Below are 27,817 nucleotides of genomic sequence, written 5' to 3' on the forward strand. Positions count from 1 at the left end.
GGCAACATTTTCCCCATTTGTTTGATTAATGAAAGTCAGTGTGATGTTTGTTAAACACAGAGTCCGGGGAGCCACTTAGCATTCGAACTTCCAAAGGGTCACAAAGTAATGAACACACTGGCATGGCCTAGTGGGTTGTGGGGATTCTGAAGGTAGGATGTTTGCAGTGCTACCACTATAGGAAGTCCACATGTGCTGTGGTGGGTAAGTGTGATCCTGGGAATGTCCCAGAGCTAAAGGCAATGTGAGGTTAAAGCCAAGGCTCAAGAGTCAACTTGAGTTAATTGGTCTCAACTTGAGACTGATGGCTTTGCACGTGTGTGGACTTTCAGCTAAAGGTCTTGAGATGATGAACAGGCAGGGCTGCCTTGCTGGGCCATGAAGTTCTGTGGTGAGGAATCATACATTGGCATGAGTGGGCATTAACTGAGAAGGTGAATTTATAAACAATTAAATGTAGTGGCAGAAAGACCAAATCTCAACTCTGGACCTAAGTTCTAGTCCCAGATCAGTCATTTAATTAGCAGTGTAACTCAGGGAAAATAATCTAAATTTCATGGGCCTATAGTTTATCACCTGTAAAATCAAGGAATGAGCACAGGTAATCTACAAGGTCTTTTCAACTTTACAATTTTCTGAAATCTATGATTTAAGTGGTGCCTTGAAACCCAAGGAGAAGCCCAGAATAGGAACTACTGATTTAGTTCAGAGCGGGAAAAGGGACCCAGAGAGGTTTAGATAACAACCAAGACCACAAAGCTGATAGATGGGCTCTCTCTTCTGAACCCAGAAAACAATGCCCTTACCCCAAACTAGAATCCACACTTCTGAGACACTGTCACTCACTGGCCTTCCGAGAAGATAGGGTGTTCTATGAAGAATAAAGAGATGTGAACTCTTCCTATTCTTAAGTGAGTCACCTGTCTGACCCCAGAAATGAAACTTAGGTTTCTGGGTTCAGACCAATACTTCTACACTCCTAAAGCTGGGTGGGCCAATGGGAGCCCCTAGAGGAGAGGGTGGACTGAATCTAAGCTTTCCGATTTCCAGCTCTTGCATTTATGTGTTCCCCTACCCCTCACCATTTAAACGTACCAACTCACTATCGAGGAGCTTTCAAGAGTGCTTTAACCTTCTCTCATGCATTTTTCCCCTGAATTCTTAAATTCAGAACAAAGCAACAAATCACGAGATACTAACAACTGACATTTTCTGGGTGTTTTATCGACAACTGCACCAGATATTTTGCTTAAGTATCTTATAAATATACCTCATTGAATTATCACAACACTAGGAGGTAAGTTGCCTAGTTGAGTAAGCGAAGGATCAGAGCAGGTAAATAGTCTGCCCAAGGTGACACAGCCTGTCAGTAGCAAAGCTGAGATTAGAACATAGGAATTCACTACATATGGTCTCTAGAAGAAGGAACCTTTCTTTTAGGGCTTTTAGGGCTCATTTTAATCTTCCAAAATGTCTTCTTGGTCTACACAAAAGCAAAGAACAGGTGCAAACCATCCTTACAACATAAACTGCACTAATTCTGACAAGGAGGGGTATTCTCTATTGTTCTCTTGTTAATCCAGAGTATAAAATACATGTAAGTGATGTAATCTTCTCTTCACTAGAGCACACCTGATCCACCCCACCCCATTCTAGACCAGTGATCTCTGGGGGAGTACAAAATTAAGATGTTGGATAGTCAAAGCATTTATATGACAAACAAGGAGTATCAATAACATCTGAATCTGCAACCAACAATACATAATAAGAAAGAGCATCTGGACTAGTCTGAGAATCTCATCAGATTTACTTCTAAATGGTTATTTTGAGTGTATTATGATTAGTAGCTTAAGAAACTTACATAGTGTCATGGAAAAAGCAAAATGAGGAATAATTCATCTCCAGGTGATATCACTTAAATTTGTTGTAAGTCATTCTGTGTTGTGAGATTTAAACATCTGGATACTTAAAGGCTTAAAGATTATCAACATTACTTGACAGATAAATAAGACAGGACAGACATGCTTCCGTCATGCTTCTCCATGATTAACAGGGAAACAGAAATCAAATAATCAAGGGATTTTTTGGATTACCTTTGGTCCGGGAAGTCCATGGGGTCCCTGAAAATGAAAAACACAGATTTTAATTACGAATTGATTCACTATTTCCTAGCAGAAGTGATTATTGTATAGAGTAACCAAAGAGATATAAAACAAAAACCCTCCTGTTTGAGCTACAGCTAGAGGCAGACCAGTGAATGCTAACACCTAGTGAAAGTTCCTTTTAGCTCTCGGATTGTTCTGTAATTGGAAATTCATTAACGGCAGTTCTTTCTGCTAAATAGCTGTGAGAGGGAGGGAGAAATCTGCCAGGGATATATGGAAGAAAAAATTCTTTTTAAGTATTGTGAAACCACACTACTCCTATTTCTCAAATCTACATTTTAATAAAATGTAGGTGGAAAAGGTGAAACACGTTATTAGTTTATATGGAATAGAGGTAGGTCTTAAAATACAGAAATTTGCCAAAGAAAAGTTCCAGACTTTAAGTACCAGTGACTAGGAAACCTTTTGCATTATTGAGTCCTCTAGACCCAAGAGGAATCTAAAGGAAGAAGGAATGAGGAGATGACAGTCAAGTTTGGAACGCTGTTGCAATTTAATTAATTTAACTAATTAATTTAAGACTAAGGAAAGATTCTAATACAGGAGCACTAAGCATTATTAGTTAGAATGCACTTGTTCCTACAAAGATGAATTCTTCAAGGCTCTCACAACAGTTGTTTACCAATAGAAAGAAGTTATAACGCATACATGAATCAGGGCTTTTCCCCTGTATTTTGTGGAAAATCTAACTATAGAGACTAATTTCCAACCTAAATTACCTAAAGCTTACTGTGGATTGCTTTAAACTTTTCAAGTGATTTAAATGAACTTTTTGGAGAGAGGAGTATTTAAATACCCAACAGCGAAATCATACAACAGTACGAAAAAGGTTTTTTTATCAAGCAATATGCAGATATTTGTTACATATTTAACATAATATGTAATATTATGTTGAGTTATCAAAATATTGGAATAATATTTTCCCTTTAGGTAAGTGGTGGATAAGCATTTTCAGGAAATGGCTGTTAATTTATCAAGTAGTCTTGTTTTAGTAATGGTGTAAAATCCCTTTAAACTAATTAATTTTATATGAACAGAATATAGCATTTTAAAATTTAATTTTCTAACTTAAAGTGGAGGGAGTATAAAAAAAGCCCAAAGTATGCCACTTGCTTAATTCTTAATGAACTGTTTAGTTTTAAGAAAATAGGGTTAATTATAACTGTTGTGTGGTATTAAATAGAAATGGCAGTTAGTAAGAAATAGATGATTGGGTCTACGGCTATGCTTTATGGCTTAGATCATTTAAGTGACACTCTTTCTTAGAGCACAATAGGAAGAAATTGACCCATGGTTTATTTAATCTGTATGATTGAAGACATGAGGTTTATTGAGACACCTTAGAGATGAATGTGACCTTAGAGGCTGCCTAGCTTGTCCAAGTCCTGTCCAGTCAAAGGCATTTGAAGCACTCTGCCTTCTACGTTCTAACCTTAACACTCATGCTGTTAGGTGGACATTATAAGAATTACACTGGTTTAATGGCTGCCTTCAGCACCAGACATGAGTTCTATGAGGGCATGGCCATTGACTCTGTTGGTCACTGAGGGATACTTGTAGTAAACACTGGATCCACCAGAGTACCATAAAGATGAAAAGAAAAAGAAGTAACAACATATGCCATCCGTGCAAGTGAGCTTCAACTGTTACCATATTATTTTAGAAATGTTCCTATTAAACATCTCATTAAAGGATTTCAACCAAAGTTGGTTAAATACATTCATTAATGGCTACAATTATTAATCTTGTTATGCTACTAATGATCTAAACAGTGGTTGGTTAAGCTGATTTTTTGGTGTTCATACTGTAGGTTGGAGGTTGGAGTAAAGCTTATTAAATCTATCTTTAAGTCTCCTATCACAAAACTACTCAATCTCTTTTCAAGAGATGTGTTTGGGGGAGTGAAAGACAACACTACAAATTCAGTATATCTCAAAACACCTCGTATTTTCTGTCCATTCCATGGAGAGTAGCACAAAATTCAAACTGGCTGTTTTGAGGGATGTGTTCATGTTTTTTTCTAGTAGCATGCTTGTAAGTAAAATTATTACATTTTGTAGAGAAGAAAGGCTTACCATGGGGCCTGGTGGGCCATGGGGGCCTGGTGGGCCTGGTGGGCCTATGATCTGTATGTCCAAAACATAAACATGGATTTGGTTATTTCATTTAGATAAGGCAGTTTGACTTGAATCTTATGCTGGGGTTCTGCTAAGGTCATTAACAGCTGCAGTGGAGGACTACTAGCAGTGATGCATTTGATTCTTTACGTTTAGAAATTCTTTCATGAGAACAACAACAACAACAACAAAACACTTAAAAAAATACAGTTGTTTTACAAAAGCCAGAATAAACTTAAAGTACATTAAAAGAAAAGACAGCAACTGATTACCAAGAGATGCCATAATGCCACAACCGCTATTAAACTCTCAAATTATTTCACCGAGTAGCAAGAGGGCTCTGGAGGAAAAAGAAGTTATGTTCTAGATTCACAAAGCTCTACCCAAAAGCATTATGGGAAAACCATTGATTTTCTCCTTAGGGTTAGAGAGTCCCCTAAAAAACTGTTTTTAACTAAGACCTCTGATACACGTTGTCTCTCATTGTACAAGGCCGACAGACATATTCTCTACAGTTTGACAAACAAAGAGGTTCACGGTCTTTCTACTGTTGACAAGCCATCTGGCACAGGTCGAACAGGGTAAATAATAGGCCTGTTTCAGAGCTCCGTAGGAGCCATGGGAATTCAGCAGCTACGGACTTACAGAAGGGCCCTGAGGACCTGGCAATCCGGAGTCTCCTTTTTCTCCTTTCATTCCATTGGCACCCTACAAATAACCAGTAAGAGTTGAGCCGGTAAAGTTGTTCCCAAAGTGTAAGAAACTACTGAATTTTCTCCCCAGACCCATCATTCTTTTGAAATTTATATAATATTGATATATAAAAGAAGGATTTATCCTCTTGCATTTTAGTCTCAAGCAGCAAGCTTCTCCCAATCTCTGGGATTGTGGGTGATATGTGGAATAATATATAAAGTAAATAAAATCTAGGTTAGGCTTGATTGGTTAAACTTACACACTGTTAAATATATCAGATTTTAAATGTTATATTTTTTATGGTGGTGCTCACTTTAAATAGCAAAGGTTAGTCTTTTAAAATTTAGTTTTCACTGACATTTATTTATACACTTCCTTGTTTTAAAATAGATCTAGGGCAGTGAAGTTTTCTACACTTTCTTCTATTTTCCCTTCTAAATTCTCGGTAAAAATTACGGGGTAAAACCATAAAAACACCATTCCAAACACACAAAGAGAGCACTTTCAAGAGTAACTTGTTTTTAAAATGTTTTATATTTTTATTTTTTATTTTATTTATTTTATTTTTAAGATTTTATTTATTTATTTGACAGAGAGACAGCCAGCAAGAGAGGGAACACAAGCAGGGGGAGTGGAAGAGGAAGAAGCAGGCTCCCAGCGGAGAAGCCTGATGTGGGGCTCGATCCCATAACGCCGGGATCACGCCCTGAGCCGAAGGCAGACACTTAACGACTGAGCCACCCAGGCACCCCATAAATTGTTTTATATTTTTAGTTTAATTTTTTATTATTATAGTTTATTTAAAAATGACCAGTCACCACCATTTTGAGCGTACAAAATAAAGTGATCAACTATATTTATTTTGCTATCATCTGATGAAAATAATTCAGGAAAACATGAAGGTTTGTTTTATAATTCATTTGGTTAGATGCTTTAAAACTTGTTTTAGTGGCCCAGTTGGAGTAATTAACCAATAATACCTCAAATATTTAAAAATAAAAATATTACATTTTAATGTAATTTTAACCAATAGATGAGACTTCAGCTAATCATATAACTCTTTTCTGATTATTTAATTTATCTTAATATGAACACATTCAAAAAAGTATAAACGTACCGGTAATCCAGGAAGTCCGATTCCTCCTTTTTCACCTGGCATACCTGGGTCCCCCACGTCTCCCTTTGAGCCTTTAAGTCCCTACAAATAAAATGGTTCGCATGTAAAAATCATACTCCCCCTTGATAGTAACATCCTAGGGCAAACGGAATTCCAGATCAGTTTTGTCAATGGGTGGTTCTATGCTGAGATGATTCGGCTTTTCACTGTTAGGTAGAGTTATTTCTTATAGCTCTTCTACATTGAATCAATACTATTTCCTCATGTAATGAAAGGCATTAAGTTCTACTACGTGGGGCATTTAAGTATGAAAATCATGAATTCAGGTGTTGACATAATCTATCCTGATTCTGTATTTTTGCCTGTCAGCTAATTCAATACCACTGCTCCTGACAACAACTTACAGGATTGAATTCTCAGCAGTACTATATACATTTTGAACCAGGGCTAATGTTATAATAACAAAGGTTCAAATAAATTTCTCCTATCTCTATCCATGATACTCCCCTATCCCTCTCAAAAGCAGATGGAAGTTCCAGTCACCATCAGTTTCAACGGTTCAATATAGAGAAAGATAAATAATGTAGGCACCAATCATTAGGTGTCTAGTCGTTAGGCACCAGTGCTCAATTAAGCTTAGAAATACTTCAACTGTTCCACAATGTTCTTATTTTATTCTCACAACATCCCTATGAGGTGATCCATGATGTTATTTTTTTTTTAAAGATTTTATTTATTTATTTGACAGAGATAGAGACAGCCAGCGAGAGAGGGAACACAAGCAGGGGAAGTGAGAGAGGAAGAAGCAGGCTCATAGCAGAGGAGCCTGATGTGGGGCTCAATCCCACAATGCTGGGATCACGCCCTGAGCCGAAGGCAGATGCTTAACCACTGTGCCACCCAGACGCCCCCCATGATGTTATTTTTATTCTTTTGCAGTGAGGAAATAGATACATGTATTTTTTGAGTGCTAACAAATCTGAATTTTGTAATAATAATACGGAAGTTAATTTATATTGTTTAGCATTTTCATCCAAGGGGCTTCACTATTGTATGACAGATGGCCCATTCTTGAGCAGGGATGATCATAGTTTTGATAGTCAGGGGCCCCTGGCTGCACAAACCTGTTCATCTTTTCCATACTACAAACTACTTAAGGACAGGAACGCGTCTCTTCTTTACTTATACCTATAGCACTTAGTTCAGAATCACTCACTAGGTGGTTGGGTAGGTGTCTGAATGGGTAGATGGATCTTACTGGTTAATCAGTCCCTGGTTGGTTTTAGGAATCTAGTGATGGAAAGCAGCAAGGTAGCCAGTCTCTGCTATTGGACTTAATAGCAGAAGAAGACCTTGTAAAGCCTATAGAAAAAATCTATCTATTGTAAATGTAGGGACCACGTAGTATGTTATTTTGCTCAATGTCGAATTAATTATTTTTAATGAATAACATTGGGAAAGGTAATACAACTAGCTTTTTTTTTTTTTAAGATTTATTTATTTATTTTGAGAGAGAGAGAGAGAGCATGAATGAGAGGGGTAGAGCAGGAGGGAGAGAGAATCCCAAGCAGACTCCAAGCTGAGTGCAGAGCCCAATGTGGGGGTCTATCTTAGGACCTTGAGATCATGACCTGAGCTGAAACCAAGAGTCAGACATTTGAACAACTGTGCCACTCAGGTGCCCCAATACAGCCAGATTTTTAAATTCTAATGTGATTTCTGATTAATAACAGCAAATCATCTAAAGTCCCTTACTTTTTAAATTATCACATTTATTTAATGTGACATTAGAGGATTTCACTCTACAATTCTGATATTAAAACAACTTCTCTTAATTTCTTTTTTTTTTAATAAAACAATTATATGTAGTACGGATGGGCTGATTTATTTATTTATTTATTTATTTATTTATTTATTTTCTGGTTTTTAAAAAAAAATTTTTTTATTATATTATGTTAGTCACCATACAGTACATCCCTGGTTTCCGATGTAAAGCTCGATGCTTCATTAGTTGTTCTCTTAATTTCTTATCTAATACTGTTCCTGAGGAGCATACTTTGCCAGCTGTATAAAGAGTCCTTTTGATTTCTTATGATAGTATTGATTTTAGCCATTTCTTGAATAAACAGTGGAAGCCCAGAAAACATAAAGTATCTTGAAGCTAACCATTGTGACTTGACTCTGAATTTCCCATAGTGTCCACATTCTCCTAGTCAGATTCTTTTTGGCCAGAGATAAACCACAGCTTCTAGGCCAAATCCAGTCTATGGATTATTTTTGCACAGGCTGAATCTTTGAAAAAAAATTTAAGGGTGTTCAGATAAAAAACAAATGTGACAAAGACTTTGTGTGACCTGCAAAGCCTAAAACATTTACTATCTGGTCCTTCATAGAAAAAGTCTGCCAACCTCTGTTTTAAGGGAAACCCTTGGAGTACCACCATATTCTGTGAAGGTACAAATGCCCCACTTGTTTCTGTTTTTTCTAATGATCTTGAAATTTAGGTGTAATCTTTATTGCGGAAAAAAATATTGACAGACGAGATTGGGCACGTTCAGGGTAGTATGGCCGTAGACAAAAAATATCATCAAAATAACATATATAAGCAATATCTAATTTTGTGGAAGCTTTTAATCTTGAATGATTTGTATTCACTGACAAAAATTAGCCTATGCTTACTAAATTGGTAATGATCTTATAAGTCTACTAAAAATTTACTGAAGTGCCACTGGTAGACTGATAAGGAGTATTAAGATAAAACTAAAATGTCATATTGCTTGTACGTTTCTGCAAAGAAAACTAATGTCTAATTTAAAACCAATTGCTTTTTAAAGTTAATGTAATCTCTACAACAGATGGTATGAAAAGAGAGAGGCTATCATATATCAACACTCATGTCTTTCTGGCTCCAAATCTATAATAAAAGCAGTGATCCATTATGATGCTATAAATGACAGTATGTATCTTTGAAAATTACCTGCTCTCCATCAACTCCTGGGATTCCTGGAGATCCTGGCTCTCCCTGTTAAGATAAAAAGTGATGGCTTGCCTCCATTTATCATTGCTAAATAAAAGTCACGTTAGCTGGTGACAGCACAATTTGATTTTCAGCAAATGCATCACAACGCAAGAACAGTTCGTTACATCATACACATATCAAAACTAAGTGAAATAACATTTTCTTAAAGATTATTTATAACAATACTTATATGTAGCTAAGATCCAATGTTTTTATTTTTTGCCTCAAGTGAGATGTAGGCTAAAGGAAAAAATGGTGAAGAAAGTTGAGAGAGATCATTTGGTGGCTGACCTTATTCTAGAACAACCTACATGCCTTAGTTAATTTTTTTCTCCTTAAAAAATCTGTATGATTTCTCTTCATTTTCCAACTTGAGAAAAAAGCAAAAACACAACAGTTGACTTAAGAACAGAATGCAAAGCCCCATAAGTTTACAATATTTTAACTGATACCAATTGAACAATGGATACAAGTTCATGATTGTGAATGTGCTATTTCCAGATAAAATCAATCCGATAATATCTTAACCCACACAAAATTACTTTTGGATTGATTCAGTTACCTAGACTATGCTGGAAATGAATTAAAGGTTACTATTCATATGACTTATTAGAAACCTTGACAAACCCAAAATCCATTTATTTTTTCTTAACTGAAGATGTACCATTAAAAACAAATGTAAACAATGTGCTAGATATTTATTCAAACAACAAATGCCCAGTCACTTTTCATTTGGAAAGGTACTGAACAAACAAATTCTTTGAAAGGTAAGATACCATTTTAGATCAATGCATCACTTTTGTAGATCCCATTATATTGAAATTGTTAGAGATCCTTTCCCTGGTAAAAACTTTAAGAGCTATCAGCCGCAGCATGAAATTTGAGCTTTCCAATGTTTAAAGAAAACCTGACAGACAAATGCAAAAAAAAAAAAAAAAAAAGGCCTGTCCTTACTCCTGATTTCCCGCTCTTTGTGGTAACAGCGAAGTTTATTTTACCACAAACAAGTCTGCTGAGGTTGGATGCACCTGGCCAAGACCTAATTTCATTCAGTCTGAATATTGTCGGCACTCTGGGTCCTATAATGATTGTTTTGCTAAGCTTTTACCTTCAAAATGTGACCTGTGAGTGTTTAAAAGAAAACATAACTCATGACTTATGAATTTATCTTTCACTCATCAAATGTAGTTTGTAAAGAGTTACTTGATGTGTAAGAAGTCAACTGATCCTGGTTTGATAAAGGAAAGAGAAACACAAATTGAATAGGTTCCCATTCAGTCTGAGGTTGTGAGTCCCCAGTGCAAATGGGTTCTATATTTGACTCAGGCTGCATTTGCTGATTCTTGGTCGTCGGCACATTTCACCTCAATTATCCCAACTTTCTCAAGGAGAGATCATGGAAAGCATTAAAGACTATATCAGTCAGTCCAAGAGCTCAATTATGAGATCATTGTGTGTTGTGGGGGTGCGGAGGAATGATAGCATAGTGGGCAGGCTGGCAGGGATGAGAGGTAAGGGAGTCTGACCAATCCCTTCCTACAGCCCACTTGTCATGACATTCATTTGGCCAGCTTCCTCCTATCTCAGTTTCGGCTCAAAGTCATCCTTGATTCCCAAGACTGAGAGCAGCTTTCCCATATGCACATGCAGAGCATGTGCTCTTCATCAAAGTACTTACTCTATTTATTAATAATTGTGCCTTTACTTGCCTATCTCCTGTTCTAAACTGTAAGCTCCTTATTGAAACCCCTTACTATATCCAGGTATCTCTGTTAGATTTTAGTCCTTATCACAGAGTAGAGGCTCAAAAATTACTTACTGAATAACTGAATTAAAATGAAGAGCAATTGAAGTATAAAACAAGGAGGGGGTATAGGTTTTAACACTCCATAGACCCTTCATGGCTAGGTGGTTCTTTTTGTCTCTTAGGACAAGGGATGGGTACCCTTTGGAATCTGTAGATCCTTTGGACTTTAAAGAAGGGTAAAATCCTAGAAGCTTTTGAGGTATGTTTAGCACTGGGGCCAATTTTGGTTCTGAAGACTTAGTCAAGGGAGGAGAAGAACACGGAACTTAGATCCTAGTCGACTCTACACAGATGAAGAAGGAACTGCCGGTTTCCTTCTTGGTTGTCTAATCCAGCTCACCAAGATATTAGAGAGTAGGGATCCAGGCTGACTTGCTTACCAGGAACAAAAAGCTGGAGCATTTTTGTGTTACATTTCTTAGGGACCAGAATGGGATAGAGAAATAGAAAGTTAACAAATCCCGAACCTTACATTAATGTTTTACATGAGATCTGTTTGAAATTAGGCTCCATGTTCTAAATATATGGGTAAGGACCTCAGCAATATTTTACTCCTATACTCCTTTTTTTATAACAGAAAAATTACTTTCTATGTGCTAGCTTTCTGTTTTTAAGTATCTTGAAAAAGGAGGGTACAAAAGCTGGTGGGCGGGTGTGTGTGTAGACAGACTTAACAAATACACTGCCTTAAAAGGCACCAACAAAAGATGGATTTCAAAACCACTTGAATCTCCTACAGAACTCCAACGATGAAAGTCATATTTCAACAAACATAGCTCAGTTCTGAAAAGCTACAGACATTGGCCATGTGTTAACTGTCAAATGTGGTTAAACAACTAAGTTTAAGTTTTGAGGGATAAAGTTAACACCACTAATAAATTTGAGATATAATCAAGTAATTCTAAGTTTCTGCTATCCATAGGTGGTATGCTTCATTAGGTAAGATTTACATGGCAGAATGTCTGAATCAATATAATAGGATTTGTTATAAAAATAACTCAAAAATGATTCCTCAAATTGTCATCTGTGAATACATCATGCTCAAGCTTCTCTTGTTCTTTTTATTACAAATGAATTGAAGGGAAAAATCTTTTTTAGTGTTAAATTAAATTTTTCTTCAATCCTCCTCTATAGAAATATTTTCCTTTTTTCATACAGTACATTTAGTGGTTCTTTTACCTTTATGATTTCTGTAAAACTTGTTTTTCTCTTGTTTAATACTCTGTTTTTCTCAGGGTCCCCCCTCTAAATTTAATGCTATTCTCATTTCTCTCCCTTCTTTACTAATTTTCCTTTTTTTTTCCCAATCCCGCTTCCTTCAGCCCAGACTTCCATGTCTATTCTTAGCTCTCTTAAGCAATACTGCTGATCTCAGCTTTCCAGCAGTTTGTAAGAATGATTTTTCGAAGGTACATCTATTTAAGGTGGGATTCTCTGTACCATACGTGGTAAAGGAAACAATTAAGATAAAGAATAACCTTTGGCCCTTGTAGTCCTTGAGGTCCAGGTGGTCCAGGGGGGCCCTAAATCAAGAAAAGACAAAGTTTTAAAAAGTAGTAAGTATATGTATTACAATTTATGCTTTAAATAAAAAGTACACTACTTCCCTTATTTCTGTCATAATCAAACAACCCCCAATATTAATTTGCAATGAGGACGAATTTCACCAGCCATGGAATTATAAAAATGACCTACTTATATGCAAAAATATCAATACATTTAGGTAAAGTAATACTGAAGATGCTTTTGAGTTGATTCTATAAGATAAGGCAAAACTGCTGCTGTGTCCCACATTCATCTCCTTGGGAAGAGTTAGCTTACTAATATTACCCATGTTTCTAGACACCTGGCCTCCCCCATGACACAAAGGATTTGATTTCCCAAATACTAAGCCAAAAAGCTATACCATTACAAGGCCAAAGACTTTGAGAAACTTAACAATAACTTTTTTTTGGTCTTTTTCACTAAGCAAACAAATGATTTAATTGGGGCAAATGTTGTAAAAGGTTATTAATATAAGGAAGCATAAAACTAAATATCAGACAAAGACAAGTGCTACATTAGTACCATTATGACTGCATGCATCAACACCAAACATGAAGTCACAGACCACAGAGATCATGCAATAGGAGTTACCGTGACAGTTAAGGTGGTAATCCTCTGTTGGGAAAATGTATTGACAAAGACAGCGTTACCTATTTTGTATGCTTAAGTACAATAATACACTTCTGAAATAATCAATTTTTTGAATATGTTCTGGCAAGCCTGATGTCTTATAAGGAACAGACAAGACACTGAAAACATATTACCCTATTTTTAAATGAATATAGTATAGTTATAAAGATTTTGGGGGGAGCAGGGGTCAGAATGCCATTCATCACCTGATAGATTGTTTCTTAAACTATTTTTAGTTTTTCCTTAAAAAAAATCCATGTGTAAAGAAAAAAGAAAATGTCAAAATTTTAATTCACCTGATTAAAAAATTTATGTAGTAGAATGGTGTAACATAGAGCTTTGTTGGCATGACTGTGAACTGAGAAACTGTTATTCACAAGAGGTCCATTCTAGAGCGCTTCAAATAGAGAAAACGGAAATATTCAATTGTATGTGTAAGTAATATTTTTTTTCTTTTTTAGACTTTGGCTTATTTGTTGCATTATAATTAGCTTTTTTGGGTGCTATGGCTACAGATAGGAGTTGACGTGGAATTCATCCAGTTTCTTACTGTAAAGTACTAGAGTACGGTAACAAAATTTATTCTGTCAAAGTATGAATCTCCACAACATTTCATCCTTAATCCATGAATTATTTCTGCATTAATGTTTTCTAGTCTAAGTCTCACGCTAAAAGTTCTTTTTGTGTGTGTGTGAGAGAGAGAGGGAGAGCACGTGCAACCAGAGGGGTGGGTAGTAAGGAAGGGCAGAGGGAGAGAAAGAGTTTCAAGCAGGCTCCACACCCAGCTTGGAGCCCCAGGTGGGTCTCGATCTCACCACCCTGAGATCATGACCTGAGCTGAAATCAAGAGTTGGTCATTCCAGGTGCCTGGGTGGCTCAGCTGGTTAAGCATCTGTCTTTGACCTGAGCCAAAGACTCCCAGGGTCCTTGGATCGAACCCCGCATTGGGCTCTTTGCTCAGTGGAGAGCCTGCTTCCCTCTGCTGTTCCCTCTGCTTTTCTCTCTCATGCTCTCTCTCTGTCAAATAAATAAATAAAATTAAAAAAAAAAAAAAGAGTTGGTCGTTCAACCAACTGAGCCACCCAGGCGCCACTCATGCTAAAAGTTCCGTAGGGCCCATAACCACCTGATGTGGTCCTAGAGAGATCACATTTTTCATCAGCAAGCCTGGTCACAGAAAAACATTATCCAGTGGCATGTAAACTTGTGAATATCGGCTGAAGACCTCCTTTTTGTTTTCCACTCCTCCATTCCAATTTCTGATTCAGGTTGCTGCTCTTGTTTATTATTGTTGTTGTAAAAAATAATCTTAGTATTACTGATCTTGCTTCAAACACTTGGGTCTCTAGTGATGTGGCATCATCATTCCTTAGAAAACAATATATTTATGCATGTGTACAAATGGTTGAAGTTTGTATTCCATGATAAAATCAGTCATGGTCGCTACAGTTTCATGGAAAACACAGTAGGGAAAAAGAAACAGCACCAGTGCTTCTAAGACAAAAGGAAAAGTGGTCACAAACTGGGGGCAAATTAAAAAAAAAAAATCAAGGCCCAGGTTTTTATATTATCATATTTGTGTAACATAAGGCACCACTTACTTTATTTGTAAGGGATTCACCTGGAGCAGGAGTCAGATTTACAGTTATGAGAAAGCTACTTCTTTGCTCCTATAAGTTGGTGAGTCATTTTAAAAAAGGCCATTAGAATATTATAGAGTAGAAATAATTTCTTTATCACTGCCTTCCAATTATATATTATATTTTTAACTACAAAGCAGAATCATAAAACCTTAGAAAGGGAAGGGACTTTACAATTTGAACTCTCTGAGGTTTTCCAAATGTACCATATTTGAATTCATTTTCCACCTGGACACAAAATAGTTTGTCTTTTTAAAATGTAAGGATAACAACATGTTTTATAATGAGTTGCCTAATAAAGGCATATTATTAATGGTAACTGAACTATGTAACAGATGGAGTTTATGTCATCTTGTTAAATAACTATATTTTGTGAGACCTAACAGTTACATAAGGTGAGTTTCATCTAGCTAATAATAAAAGAACAAATGACAAACTAAGCTTAACTTCTCAACAACATAGTTTTTACCACCATCCTGAAGTACCCATGTGCAGACATGCAGACACATCCTCAAGATGTTGGCTCCCTCTGGATTTCTTCTAACTGGTTCCTCTAAGTTAAACCTGGGTGAACTTGGCAGCGTTCTCTCTTGAACTCCACAAATGATTGGAAAACCAGAATTTTTGGTAGTGATGGAGAAAGAGATGTTGTTCTCTATGAGGCACGATGTGAACTGGGAGGCATGAACTGAAGCAACTATAAACAGATTGAAGTCTCACAGCTGTTTTATTCCATGAGATGCTTTTGTGAGTCTCTTTAGAATAAAAGGTTATTTACTTTAGTTTATCATAAAGATGTGAGCTGAAAATCATCCATATTTACACTAGAAAACAGGTTTAAGTTAGATGGTATTGAACATTTTTAAAAACTCGAGTTAGGAAATAGAGAGGTTTTGGAAACTTAAAAATCAAAATAAATGGCTTATGGCAGATATTTATGTAAATAACAATTTTCAATAGAGGCAATGGTAAAATTTTGTATTTCTAAATGTGATATTTTTATAATTGTAATATACAACTATTAACCTAATTATTTTAGATTTTTTTTGGCAGGTTTATTTTTAGAGGAGGTGATAATAAAATGAAATCTGTGGGGCACCCGGGTGGGCTCAGGTTGTTGAGTGACTGACTCTTGATTTTGGCTCAGGTCCTGATCTCAGGGTTGTGAGATCAAACCCCATGTCAGGGCTCCACTCTCAGTGGGGAGTCTGCTTGAGTCTCTCTCCCTCTCCCTCTGCTCCTCCCCTGCTTGTGCTCACTCTCTCCCTCTCTGAAATAAAAAATAAAATTTTTAAAAAAATGAAATCGGCAAAATGGTGACTATCCATTGCTGGTTAAGAATAGAAGAAAAGATGTCTACTACCTCTTCTCAGGCTAATGGCTTAATTAATTTTATTAGGGGCCCTTGTTCCAGTAGAGTACTATATTAGGGAAAAATAGTTTTAAAAAATAACTATAAGCTATTTACAAGCATAACACATAGTTGCCCTAACATCCCTATTAAAACAATAAATCTTTAGGCTGAGATACAAACATGAACTAGTTGCTCTGATGGATATTGACTGGTTTACTGTCGTACAGAACTTGAGGTAGAAGAAGAAACAGCACATATACCATTTCATATCAAGACCTAGATGCCAATTTCTTAAAAAGTACAGTGCTTTTATGCATATCAGCCAAGAGTGTTCAGGAGCTCCTAAAAAGTGACCCTAAGCATAATACTATATTATATGGACTCTTAGAAAAAATCTATTCCAAAACATCTTTACTTTACAAATAAGATCAATGAAGTATGATACACTAAGTGATCTCCCGGAAGTGACTCAGCTAGTTGATAGCAGAGGAGAGGTCAAAACAGATTTTGGGTTTTAGGCTGAGAGTAGCTTGCTTCATGCTTGGCTCTGTTCATGCAAAGGATACTTTAAAAGACACAATTTTTCCAGAAATGGCCATAGCTTATAATATCAGAGCATTTCTTGGAAGCCAAGAGAATGTATGCCTTTAAAAAGTGGTAGTAGGAGTTATAGTGTCACTGAAAAAAGTTGAAGGGAAATTTATAACATTGCTAATAAATGAAGTTAAAAAATATGTCCTTATATTTTATAAGTAAAAGCTTTGAAAATATGGTAGGTATATCAAAACTCCTTATTCTCTTTCCCTCTTTCCTTCCACGTGCAGTTATCAATTTGTGGGAAAAAAGGAACAATTTAGAAATCTGGTTCTAGAACTTGACAATAGCCTAGAGGCTACTGCTTATGTCTAAACTACTTGCATCAGGAGCATTATTTCAAGCTGTTGACCGAACATACTAACCAAGCAACATACCTCCAAGCAGTAAGCATGCTTCTCTTTGAATTTTACCAGAAGAAAAAGAATGTAATGAAAAGAAAAATAGGCTGAGGGGCTCCTGGGTGGCTCAGGTGGTTGAGCATCTGACTCTTGATTTTGGCTCAGGTCATGATGTCAGGGTGGTGAGATGGAGCCCTGCGTCAGGCTCTGCGCTCTGCATGGACTCTGCTTGTCCTTCTCCCTCTGCTCCCCTGCCCCCGCCCTCGTGCTCTCTTTCTCTCTCTCAAATGAATAAATAAAATCTTTTTTTAAAAAAGACAGACAGCCATAGAGAGGGAACACAAGCAGGGGGAGTGGGAGAGGAAGAAGCAGGCTTCCAGTGGAGGAGCCTGATGTGGGGCTCGATCCCAGAACGCCAGGATCACGCCCTGAGCCAAAGGCAGACGCTTAACAACTGAGCCACCCAGGCACCCCAATAAACAAAATCTTTAAAAAAAAAAAAAAGAAAAATAGGCTGAGCTGAAGGCAGATTCTGCAGAAACTATTTAATAGATGCTTTACTAGTTAAAAATGGTAGTTGTAGCAAAGGACCCATAGAAATGTAGATCTACCATATTAGATACTGGGAGTGAAATCATAAAGATGGGGGAAATAATTCAATCAAGTACAAAATGGCAAATATTTAATACTAATTTGGCTTTCAAGGAAAGAAATGGATTGTACATATATGCTAAGTGTACTCACTCATCAATCAGTAATTGTTCAATTTTTGTTCAATATTTACATGCCCAGACCTGTGCCAGGTGTATTGGGGCATATAAAATAAGCACGAGACATATTTCTGTCACCAAGAAACTTACAATCTGGTAAGAGGCAGGACTAAAATAAATTATGTGATTTGAAAACAATTAAAGGTTAAGCTACTGGGCCCTGACTGCTAATGTTTGAAAGGATTAAAAGGAGGAATCATCTGGGAGGCAGCAGTATATTGTTGGATGGGATTTAGATGGAGGAGAGAAAGGGAAGAATGGGATAAACCAGGCAAAAAGAGGGTGATTTTTATGGATATGGTAAATATGACCACTTTTGGGTAAAATCTGTGTTGCAGAGAAATAGAAAATTCTATACAGGAGAGGCAGGATTATAGAGCTTTGACAGTTAGATGAAGAAGGTCAGACTTGATAAAGGAGGTAAGGGGTCATTGAGGTTTCTGAACAGATCAGAGCCATTGAAAAAGTGATAGTTTAGGAAAATTAGTCTTAGAGTGATATGCAGGATGGGTTAGAAAGGGCAGGAAGGCACCAGGGCTAGAAGAATTGGTCAAGGGCCTGTTGCAGGGTTAGCCCTGAAACAAGTAGGATGTGGACCAAGTTGGGAATGCAGAGCATGAGACAACCTTAGGAGACACTTTGAGAAAGGAAATAGTAGCATGTGGTGAGATGTAAAGGACGAAGGACTGAGAATGGTTGAAAATGACTCTAAAGTTTCTATCCCAAGAAAGTCAAAGAATTATAGTATCACTAACAGACAATGATTAGTTAAAAAAGGGAATCATTTGATTGGTGGGAAAAGTGACCGATATAATTGTGTGTGTTGGTAGGAATTGATAAGGCAACGGGGCATCCCTAGTGGAAATACTCTTAGACAGCTGGAGGTACTCGCAGCTCAGACCTAGAGGTGCAAGATTTGGAAGCCACGACACAGAGGAACACGGAACTACTGAACCAAGAAAAGAGCAGAGACTTGAGGATACCAAAAATTAGGGATGACAGAGAAACCGGAAATACTAACATAGCATGGATCTATCAAAGAAGAAATCTAGAAGAAATGAGAGCAGAGGATTAGAAAAACCAGACAGAAAAAATTTCAAAAGGAAGGTGGTTGAGTAGAAATGTCACAGAAAATCAAGGGTGAGGAGCACAACGGGCTTGACCTAGAGGTCACTGATGGCTTTTATAAGAGAAGTTTCAACACAATGTTGATATAGGCTAGAATGGAGGAATCCAAGCATGAAAAGGATGAATAGGAAGCAAAGGTGATGGAGACAAGCCACATGGTCTACGGATTTTTACTCTATAGGCATTTCTCTATGGTAATACATTATATTATGAATGGTAACAGTAATAAGAAATACCTTTAGAGGACTTAGTATGTGCCAGGTACTTCTCCAAGTGTATAATATGTATTTAGCGATTTCTTTCTTATAACAACTCTTGCGATAGGTACTACTACTATCCTCATTTACAGATGAGGACGCTAAAGCACAGAGAAGTTAAATAACTTGCCCTCAGTCATGCACTTAGTAAGCAAGATATTTGCACCCAGGCAGCTCTGACTGTAGAGCCATGGGCTCTTAATTGCTTTGCTAGGCTTGCTTTTGGAGCAAGAAGACAAAGACTGGCAAAATGAGCACAAGGTTTAAACCAAATAACACTAAAGCATATCTGAAGGCCGAAGGGAAAGAAAAGGAAAGATTGAAAAATGCTAAGAATAAAGAGGATACACTGGGGTATGGAGAAGGGGATGGGCTCAGGAGGAAGATGTACTTTCAGAGGTGAAGCCCTCAGGGATCCTGGGGCGGGGGGTGTGGAAGCTGATATTTATGCATATTACATGGGTGTTCATTAGTGTCACTGTGTCAGGGGAGGGGGCAGTCACTTGCCTGCAAGGCTTCGTGGAGGTTGCCATTGTAGTCTATGATCTCAGTGGCTCCCTGATCTCCCTTTTGACCAGGTGGACCCTGTGAAGAAAGCCAACAGAGGGAAAATCATGGAAGTTAAGCTAGGCTGTACAACCGACTGTGGCAAAAACAAAATAGCCACGTGCAGCTCTCTCTGACCATCCATTCCGTTGTATGGCTCAACTGCACTCCAGAGTAATCGTGTTCAAATTTTGTCCTTATTGCAAAGGAGACAAACACTTTTAGCTTCCTATGGATTATAGATTAAAGATACAAAATCTGATTTTCCAAAAAAAAGAGATGATTCAATCTCTGAAACTGTTTTCTGAAAATTAAAAAATGTAGGCTAATCTGATTTTACTTGAGACATTTTGTTGGCTTTAACAATATTTATCAAAGCAATCTTTAATAATCTCTACTCTTCTACATCTCACCGATTGTTTCCTTATTCTTTAAGAAGATAGAATACTGTTCTGTAGGAAATGCTTGGCTTTCTCAATAAGAACAGAATTCCATTAAAATTAAACCAAATAGGGAATCGATATAAGATGTCTACCCTACTCATTAGCTCTGCCACTGAATTTCCATTAGTTATGTCCTAATTCTGTCTTTAAAAAAAGTCTTTGAAAATATGGGCTATTGCTTTCTTTATAATTGGCTTAATTGAAAAATGGAAACTTCTATTAGCTGGATGGTTATGGGCTTGCTATTGCTCAGTTAGTAGAGGGAAAGTAGATAGAAAGAGTTCTTTAGACTTTCTTCTTGTGGAGCTTATTTCATGTGTTAGGATTACACACTCATTGCTCCTGATGACTAAAATAAAAAATAAGAAAAAAAAGGGGGAGCAGCAGAAATAATCAGTATTCCACCTTCAGTGCTATTATTGGGTAATATTAGTCCAAGTGGTTTGTAAAAAGCCACATGGACACATGAGTCAGATTGGGGCTGGTAAGGGCCAAAAGCTTAGATGAGAAATGTACTCACCCTTGGTCCCAGGGCTCCAGAGTCCCCTTTCTCTCCACGATCACCCTTTCCCCAGTGAAAAGAGAAAAAACTGAATTAGTAGTGGGGCCAACGGTCCAGAAATATCTCAAATCTAAGGATGTATTTAATTCCATGCAGCAGCACCTTTGACGTGAATTTCTGAAGTGGAAATAACAACTAGAAGAACAGTAACTACTGACATAGTAAATGCTTCTTTAAGATGCACCGTAAATTCCCCTTGTAGATGACAGAGGATCTTGGAACAACAATATATATGGAAACTCTCTTACTAGAGATTTTCAAAAGCAAAGCACGTGGTTTCTATGATGCCCAAAGTAAGCTTTTACCTCTCAGATTGAGCCATCTTCTTGTTTTTATATGAAGAGATTTGGGGCAAAGGGAAAAAGAGCTAACCAATTGGGTTGTCTGTTTTCCGAGAAAAAAAAAAGTGTGTACATAATCTGGACAGAGAAGGAATGGAGAGCTCAGTCTAGGGAGGGTTAGAAGGGAAAGGTAACCGGTGAGGCCTCTCTTTGATGATGATGAAGATCTAAGGAAAAGACTATAAGGCCTTATAACACTCAGAAGGTGCTGAAGTGGACAGCAGCTAGCTAGAGCAGGTTGGCAGGGCTGAAGGTCAGGGGTAGGGCAAAGCCAGCTTTGTTTTTCAAATGTAATATGAAAAATCTCTAAAATTCCATTCATGGTGTTATTACCCAACCTGGAGAGAAACCAGGAGTAGTCCAAGCATCAAACCACATGGGCATCACTCCAAGAACACTCCAAATTCTCATAAGGCTAAAGAGAAACTTTGGAGAAGAGATTTGAACCTGTGTAGATTTGAAAGTTCTTTAAGACAGCCTTAAATTTGTAGTGACCTTTTCCGAGGTGGAATTTAAAGCATTTTAATATGCCTTTCTACATATTTCATAAAATGGATGTGGACCAGTGAAAGTAAGCAGGAAAAAGGATTTTAATTTTTTTCTATCCACATTACATTAATAACATTGACGATAATAGTTAAATTTGCTATGAATAGAGATTAATAATTTCTGCTCTCTGTTTTCCTCATTTGTTATCCATGTTTTCATGTTATTAGCTGATAACATCTTAAATAACATGATTCTGCTAATAGTATATAGATTATGGCAAAGAGCATGATAAAGGAAAGAATTTCAATCGGTGGTGAAATTTTAATGCCATGGAGAGAGTCAACAAACTTAAAAGCAAAGTATAATTTGAACACTTATCATAAAGACAACCAGGAAATAAATAAGATTATACTCCACATATTGTAAATTGAAGTCTTTTTTTCCCCCAAAGAAGCTATTCTTATGAAATAAGAAACACAACTTCTCTTAAAGAACAGTCTGAAGCACAATAACACACAAAAACAAGATGAAACAAACCAATTGTTTTGAGATAGTATCACAGGGATGCAAATAATTCGATCCCAGTGTGTGAGAGTTTAAAACATGATTCTCTGTGGAAGAGGCAAAAGACACAGCTCTTGAAGGCCTCATGTGACATTAAAATCGTTACTTGGTTACTGACCTTTGACCCCTTTGGGCCTCTAGTTCCTGATTCACCTTGTTTCCCCTATTGTAGGAGAATATGAAGATGGAAAAGAGAAATGACAGAGGAGATAAGAACAGAAAAAAGAAATTAGCAGTGACTCAGAATAACGAAGAAGAATGGAAACACTTTATTATAACTGTCTCAGTATTTGGCTTTAAGTAACTTTGGCTATCATAACACAAAGCATAAGTAGTTATCACCATATCACTAGCTCATTCTCTGGTCTCACCACCACCTTCATTCCATTATAATTCTGAAGACTGCCCACCCGTCAGTGGATAGGAAGAGTTCTGTGACTAATCCTCATTAGTCTCAACAGTGTTGGCATAAACTTCTTTTTCATCAAAGACTAAACCATTTCCTGTGTCTCTAGGATGGTTATTAGGTTATTAGAATAAAGTGTTACCATATTAGTTTGCAGGAAGTTTGGAGGAATAAAGACTGAACAGTGAAATAAATCCTTAGCTCTGATATTTTCAGGGTGTTCCACACCTTCAAGTCAGCACAGAAACTAACACAGCGTGTATCAACATTTTTCTAAGTTTTAATACACACTGAGTGATAACATGTTAATATGACTGACCTTCCCCCCCCTTACATTTGGAAGTGTTATTAAATTTGTTTACTGGACAGAACAAACTGGAAAGGTTAAATTGTAAGATTCCTTTTGAAAAGAACCAAACAGTGTGCATTTCAATAAATTGTGATTTTTGCTGTTTTAATACCTGTTGAGGAACTGTATTTTAGTTTCATGTTCCAAAGTAAGTAGGACACATTTCCAAACCAAAGAAAGCTATCTTCCAATGCAAGAATAACTGACCTTTGGTCCAGGGGCTCCAGGCTCCCCTCGCTCACCTCTTCCAGGAGGACCTGCCTCCCCACGTTCACCCTGTCACAAAATACAAAACAAGTAAATGGCAATTCCTCCTTCCCCCCAGGCTGGTCCCTGTAGATTAACAAGCGAATTCAATAAAATCAAGGAAAGCACAGAGTTGCCATTTATTCACCATTTATCCTGCATTGTATTAATCTCAACATGGATTATCTCATTTAATAATCGAAGCAATTGTTCGATGTTTGTATTACCATTCCTATTTTATACACAAGGAAATGGTTTGGTAATGCCTATCTGATACCTATGTTGGTAAATGGAAAACCTTTAAAGGGAATTGATAAGAGCCATCATTATATCTCAAGACAGACATGAACAGTTTTCATTTTGTAGCCACTTTTTAAGATCTGCCAGGGAGAAGCATGGTAAAGTGTCTAAATGCCAGGTTTTGTAATCCGACGACATCCTGAGCGTTAATCCTGGCTCTGTTATTTACCAGTTCTGTGTTTTGGGACAAATTAGTTAAGCTCTGAAAGCCTCAGTTTTCTCTGTAATGTGAAGAAAAGTATAGTACTGATCTCAATTTATGGGGGGCAAAGTGCTCAGAATGGTGCAAGATACATAGGTATTATAGCTTTGAACTATATTCATAGCTCTATGAAGTATGAACACGATCGCCGCTCTCAAGGAAAGACAAGAGCCACATGAACAAAATACTTAAGAATTAAGGAGTAATGTAAGGCTAAGATGTGAAAGAGGAAATCCCATAGGGTTTTGAATGGTCCAGATTGGCTCCCTGGAGGTGAGATCTGAGTCATGTCCTAAAGAATGGGTAGGGTGTGTTTTAGAATTATTGTTATTTATGACTGCGCTGTTGATGAGTCCAGCAGCTGCCTAAAACACTTCACATGCATTATCTTACTTAATCCTTGGGACAAAGGAGAAAGGCGTTGGTTCCCAGAGTCTACGGATGAGGAGACTGCCTGAAGCTCAGAGAGGTTAAGTAATTTGGCCAAAATCACAAAGCTTTTAAAGTGGGAGAGCTGTGATGTTAAACTGATTATGCTCAATCTTCAACTTTTGCATAAATATTTCTATATGTATATCTTTTGCACATATCTGGTCATTTTCTTTTTTTTTTTTTAAGATTTTATTTATTTATTTGACACAGAGAGAGAGAGAGAGAGAGAGATCACAAGTAGGCAGAGCGGCAGGCAGTGGGAGAGGGAGAAGCAGAGTCCCCTCTGAGCAGAGAGCCTTGATGCGGGGTTTGATCCCAGGACCCTGGGATCATGACCTGAGCCGAAGGCAGACACTTAACCCAGTGAGCCACCCAGGCGCCCCTGGTCATTTTCTTAGGATAAATTCCTAGTTGGGGAATTACTGGGTCACAAAGTACAAACATTGGAAAAGGTTGCCACATGACTCTCTGGGAAGACTGTGTCATCTTCCATTCCTGAACACAGAATGGAGAGTGTCGGCTTCCTGCGTGATGGGTAGAATTGCAATAATCAAACGGGTTTGGAATTCAGACATAACTGGTGATGGCTTGTTGATGGGTGAGAAAGTCACCGTCCTCACTGAAGGAACTGATTCATCATGGAAAGGAGATCCGTCCTGGGTGATTTTGGGTTCTGAATCCCAAGGTCGTTATCTGTATCATGCCCATTCTGGGAAGCCTGGGGGGTTTTGCGGGGGAGGTGGGATAGATTAGGGCAAGGATTAAAGAAGACTCAGCAGGTTGTTCAGCATGAACTGAAAAGAATGTGAAAATGGAAGAAAGGCAAAGACCTGTCTGGATGGAAGAGATGGAGGGGATCTTCCAGAAGGGATTTTCCAGGGATTAGAGATGGAAAGGCCTCTGTTGATATATGGAATTTTAATTTTTAAAAAATGTACCTTATTGGGTCTTTCTTTTAATATTTTACAGAAGAATTCTAAAAGAGTAATTATAAGCTTATTTTAAAGAAAAGCAAAAGCCTGAGAAAATCTTTGATCTATAGCGTACTACAGGAGTGAGGCCTACATATCTTTACTCAGAATCACATTTGTCACAATGCCCCTGATTAGCTGCTTGCCATCCTATGGAATTATACTATTTATGTGTTTACTACTATCTCTCTTTCCACCTCTGTCTCACACATACTGGAATGGAAGCTTCAGGAGAGTAGAGACTTTTTGTTGCATTTACTCTTCATCCTCAAATATTAGAAAAACATCTGGCAAAAAAAAAAGTGCTGAATTAATGAATAAACATTTTATTCAAAGTATTCTGAATTATTCATAATAAAACCCCATTTCTTTAGACTGATACAAGTTTCTCTCCGACACCTGATACAGATGCTGAGGATGCAGCAGTACATAAAAACAGGTTTTTAGACAACATTACCCATCTTCCTTCCTTACAATCTCTCTTCACTGTGTTGGGGATAAAATACGTAGGATTAGTTTATTTTTTTTTAATCTGAACTTAGTGGTACAAATCCAGACTTGCCTACACAACTGGAAAAAGGCCACTGTTCAGCTGAGAGAGAATTTTAAATAAACATGACTTTCCCATTATGATACCAAATTCATGTTAGGCAGTTCAGCCGAAAATTGCTAACATTGTTAATATAATTGTTAAAATATTGTTAATAAATTTCCTGTCCACATCCCTTCTGTGACTATACGAAACAAGTACAGTACATTCTTTACTTTTTTTGGGAATTCAGAGCAGTATCTATTAAAATCAGGCTGGGATCTTCATGAACAAAAATCAATGTTGATTCGGCAGGTTTACATCTGGATTTTTTTTTTTTTTGAAACTCCAGAGTAGTTTATTTTTTATTTTTATTTTTTAAAAAGATTTTATTTGTTTATTTGAGAGAGAGAGACAGAAATAGCAACAGAGATAGCGAGAAAGCACGAGCGGGGAGGAGAGGAAGAAACAGACTCCCCACTGAGCAGGGAGCCCGATGTGGGGCTCATGTGGGCCTCATCCCAGGACCCTGGGATCATGACCTGAGCCGGAGGCAGACACTTAACCGACTGAGCCACCCAGGTGCTCCAACTCCAGAGTAGTTTAAAGATTTTATTTTTAAGTAATCTCTACCGAACGTGGGGCTCAAATTCACAAGCCTGAGGTCAAGAGTCTCATGTTCTACTGACTGAGCCAGCCAGGCGCCCTGAAACTGCAGGGTAGCTGAAAATCAGTGGACTAAAGAAATGATATTTAGGAATGAACTCCATTCCCTACTACCTGTGTTTCTTCTACTTCCCCATTTTTAGCAAACAAAATGCCACAAACATTTGAAGATCTAGTTCACCCCTGGTTCTCTCTGACATTGACCAAGTTTTCTATTTCTTTGTGCTGATCTCTGAGGCTGGCTTCTTTCTTTACCTGGCTCTGAGGCTGCAAACCTGAAGAAATACAACAGTTCTCATATGAACACGGAATCCTCATTATTCTCTTGCTTCCTCTCTCTTTATTCCAGAAAGCACATTTCTTGTGTGAATCTGTTCAGGCTAAAAGAGGCATTCCTCATATTTTGTTAATAAGCCTGACAGCTCATTATGTGAAAAAGAAATTGCTTGAGAAAACAGCCATTTTGCATAAATTCTACTGAATTTCAGTCCCCCTTAGGCCACACATAGTTTCCATTTACTAGGATTAGAGTTATTTTCTCTCGATCAGCGGAAATGAGGACCCGTCTGTCAAAACAGACCATGAACATATTTCCCTAGCTCTTAGAAATCATCCTGGCTTATTTCTGGTGAATGCAATACACATTGAGGCAAAGAGTTCTACGGTTTAAGAATAAAAGAATGTAGTTTGATCTAATTTTGCCCCTTCGATTCGTGAGTCTGTCATGAGTAAAGTTCCATCCTCAGAGCTGTACCTTTTTATGTCTTACTGAGTAGATAAAAAGAGAACTATGGGTCCAACTACATCCGCCACAACATAATTTTTTATATGGTGGCATATAGATTTTGCTTTTAGGGCCCTCTCGAGGGTTGCCAAGTGGAAGATCATGACATGGTTTCATTACAGGTTCCTTCTGCAGACATTATTCAGGAAAGATCCTTTTGAGATTAGACACTTAGGAATCTATATGACATCAGTACTTGCCTTTGAAATCTAGGGAGTATGCGGGGGGAATAGTAATAATGTTTGATTTACAAGTATGTCCTAAAATTGGTGATAAGGAGCAGAAGTTAATGTGTTCTATCTCTCATCAGAATCCCCCCACTTTTTCATATGGTCAGGAGGCAAACAGCATCATATCAATTTAGGAACAATTTGGGGGACAACAGGAGCAACTAATATATTTCATTATCCTGTTGTCTTACCTGAGGCTTTCTGGAATTAAATTCCTATTACTCCATTTAATGTGGTATTCCCATTAGAAGTGTTAATAGATGATAGGTGATTTAGTTCTCTATTAGGCAAAAATATCTGGTCACCTAAACAATAAAATCACTCTACACTTCTTTCAACGCAATGGACTAAAATATATAACAAGATACTTCAGAAATAAAGGAAGGAGAAAACCCCACTTACCTTTGTTCCTGGTAACCCTGGTAAGCCCGGTTCTCCTTGAGGACCAATGAAACCTGGTTCTCCCTTTAAAAAAAGATGGACATACGAGATTGTTATTCATTTGGCAGTAAATAAGTAAAGTTAAACTGATTTACTTTCACTGGGATTTTACTCCTTTGATTGTATGCAGCTTTCC

At 37.4% G+C, this 27,817-nt stretch overlaps 1 protein-coding gene across 1 annotated transcript in view; it reads right to left on the reverse strand.

The window, feature by feature from the left end:
• The window catches only part of COL25A1 (collagen type XXV alpha 1 chain), a 425,657-nt gene that overhangs the window by 12,609 nt on the left and 385,231 nt on the right, over positions 1-27,817 (reverse strand). Inside the window, exons 19-28 of the mRNA XM_008689416.1 lie at positions 27,643-27,705; positions 23,088-23,156; positions 20,690-20,734; positions 19,688-19,765; positions 12,400-12,444; positions 9,073-9,117; positions 6,096-6,176; positions 4,928-4,990; positions 4,241-4,291; positions 2,094-2,120 (exon numbers count right to left, since the gene is read on the reverse strand). Coding sequence (XP_008687638.1) covers positions 2,094-2,120; positions 4,241-4,291; positions 4,928-4,990; positions 6,096-6,176; positions 9,073-9,117; positions 12,400-12,444; positions 19,688-19,765; positions 20,690-20,734; positions 23,088-23,156; positions 27,643-27,705 — 567 coding nt within the window. The remainder of the gene's footprint in view (positions 1-2,093; positions 2,121-4,240; positions 4,292-4,927; positions 4,991-6,095; positions 6,177-9,072; positions 9,118-12,399; positions 12,445-19,687; positions 19,766-20,689; positions 20,735-23,087; positions 23,157-27,642; positions 27,706-27,817) is intronic.

The sequence above is a fragment of the Ursus maritimus genome, unplaced genomic scaffold (assembly GCF_017311325.1).
Source record: "Ursus maritimus isolate PB19 unplaced genomic scaffold, ASM1731132v1 scaffold_11, whole genome shotgun sequence".
NCBI lineage: Eukaryota > Metazoa > Chordata > Mammalia > Carnivora > Ursidae > Ursus > Ursus maritimus.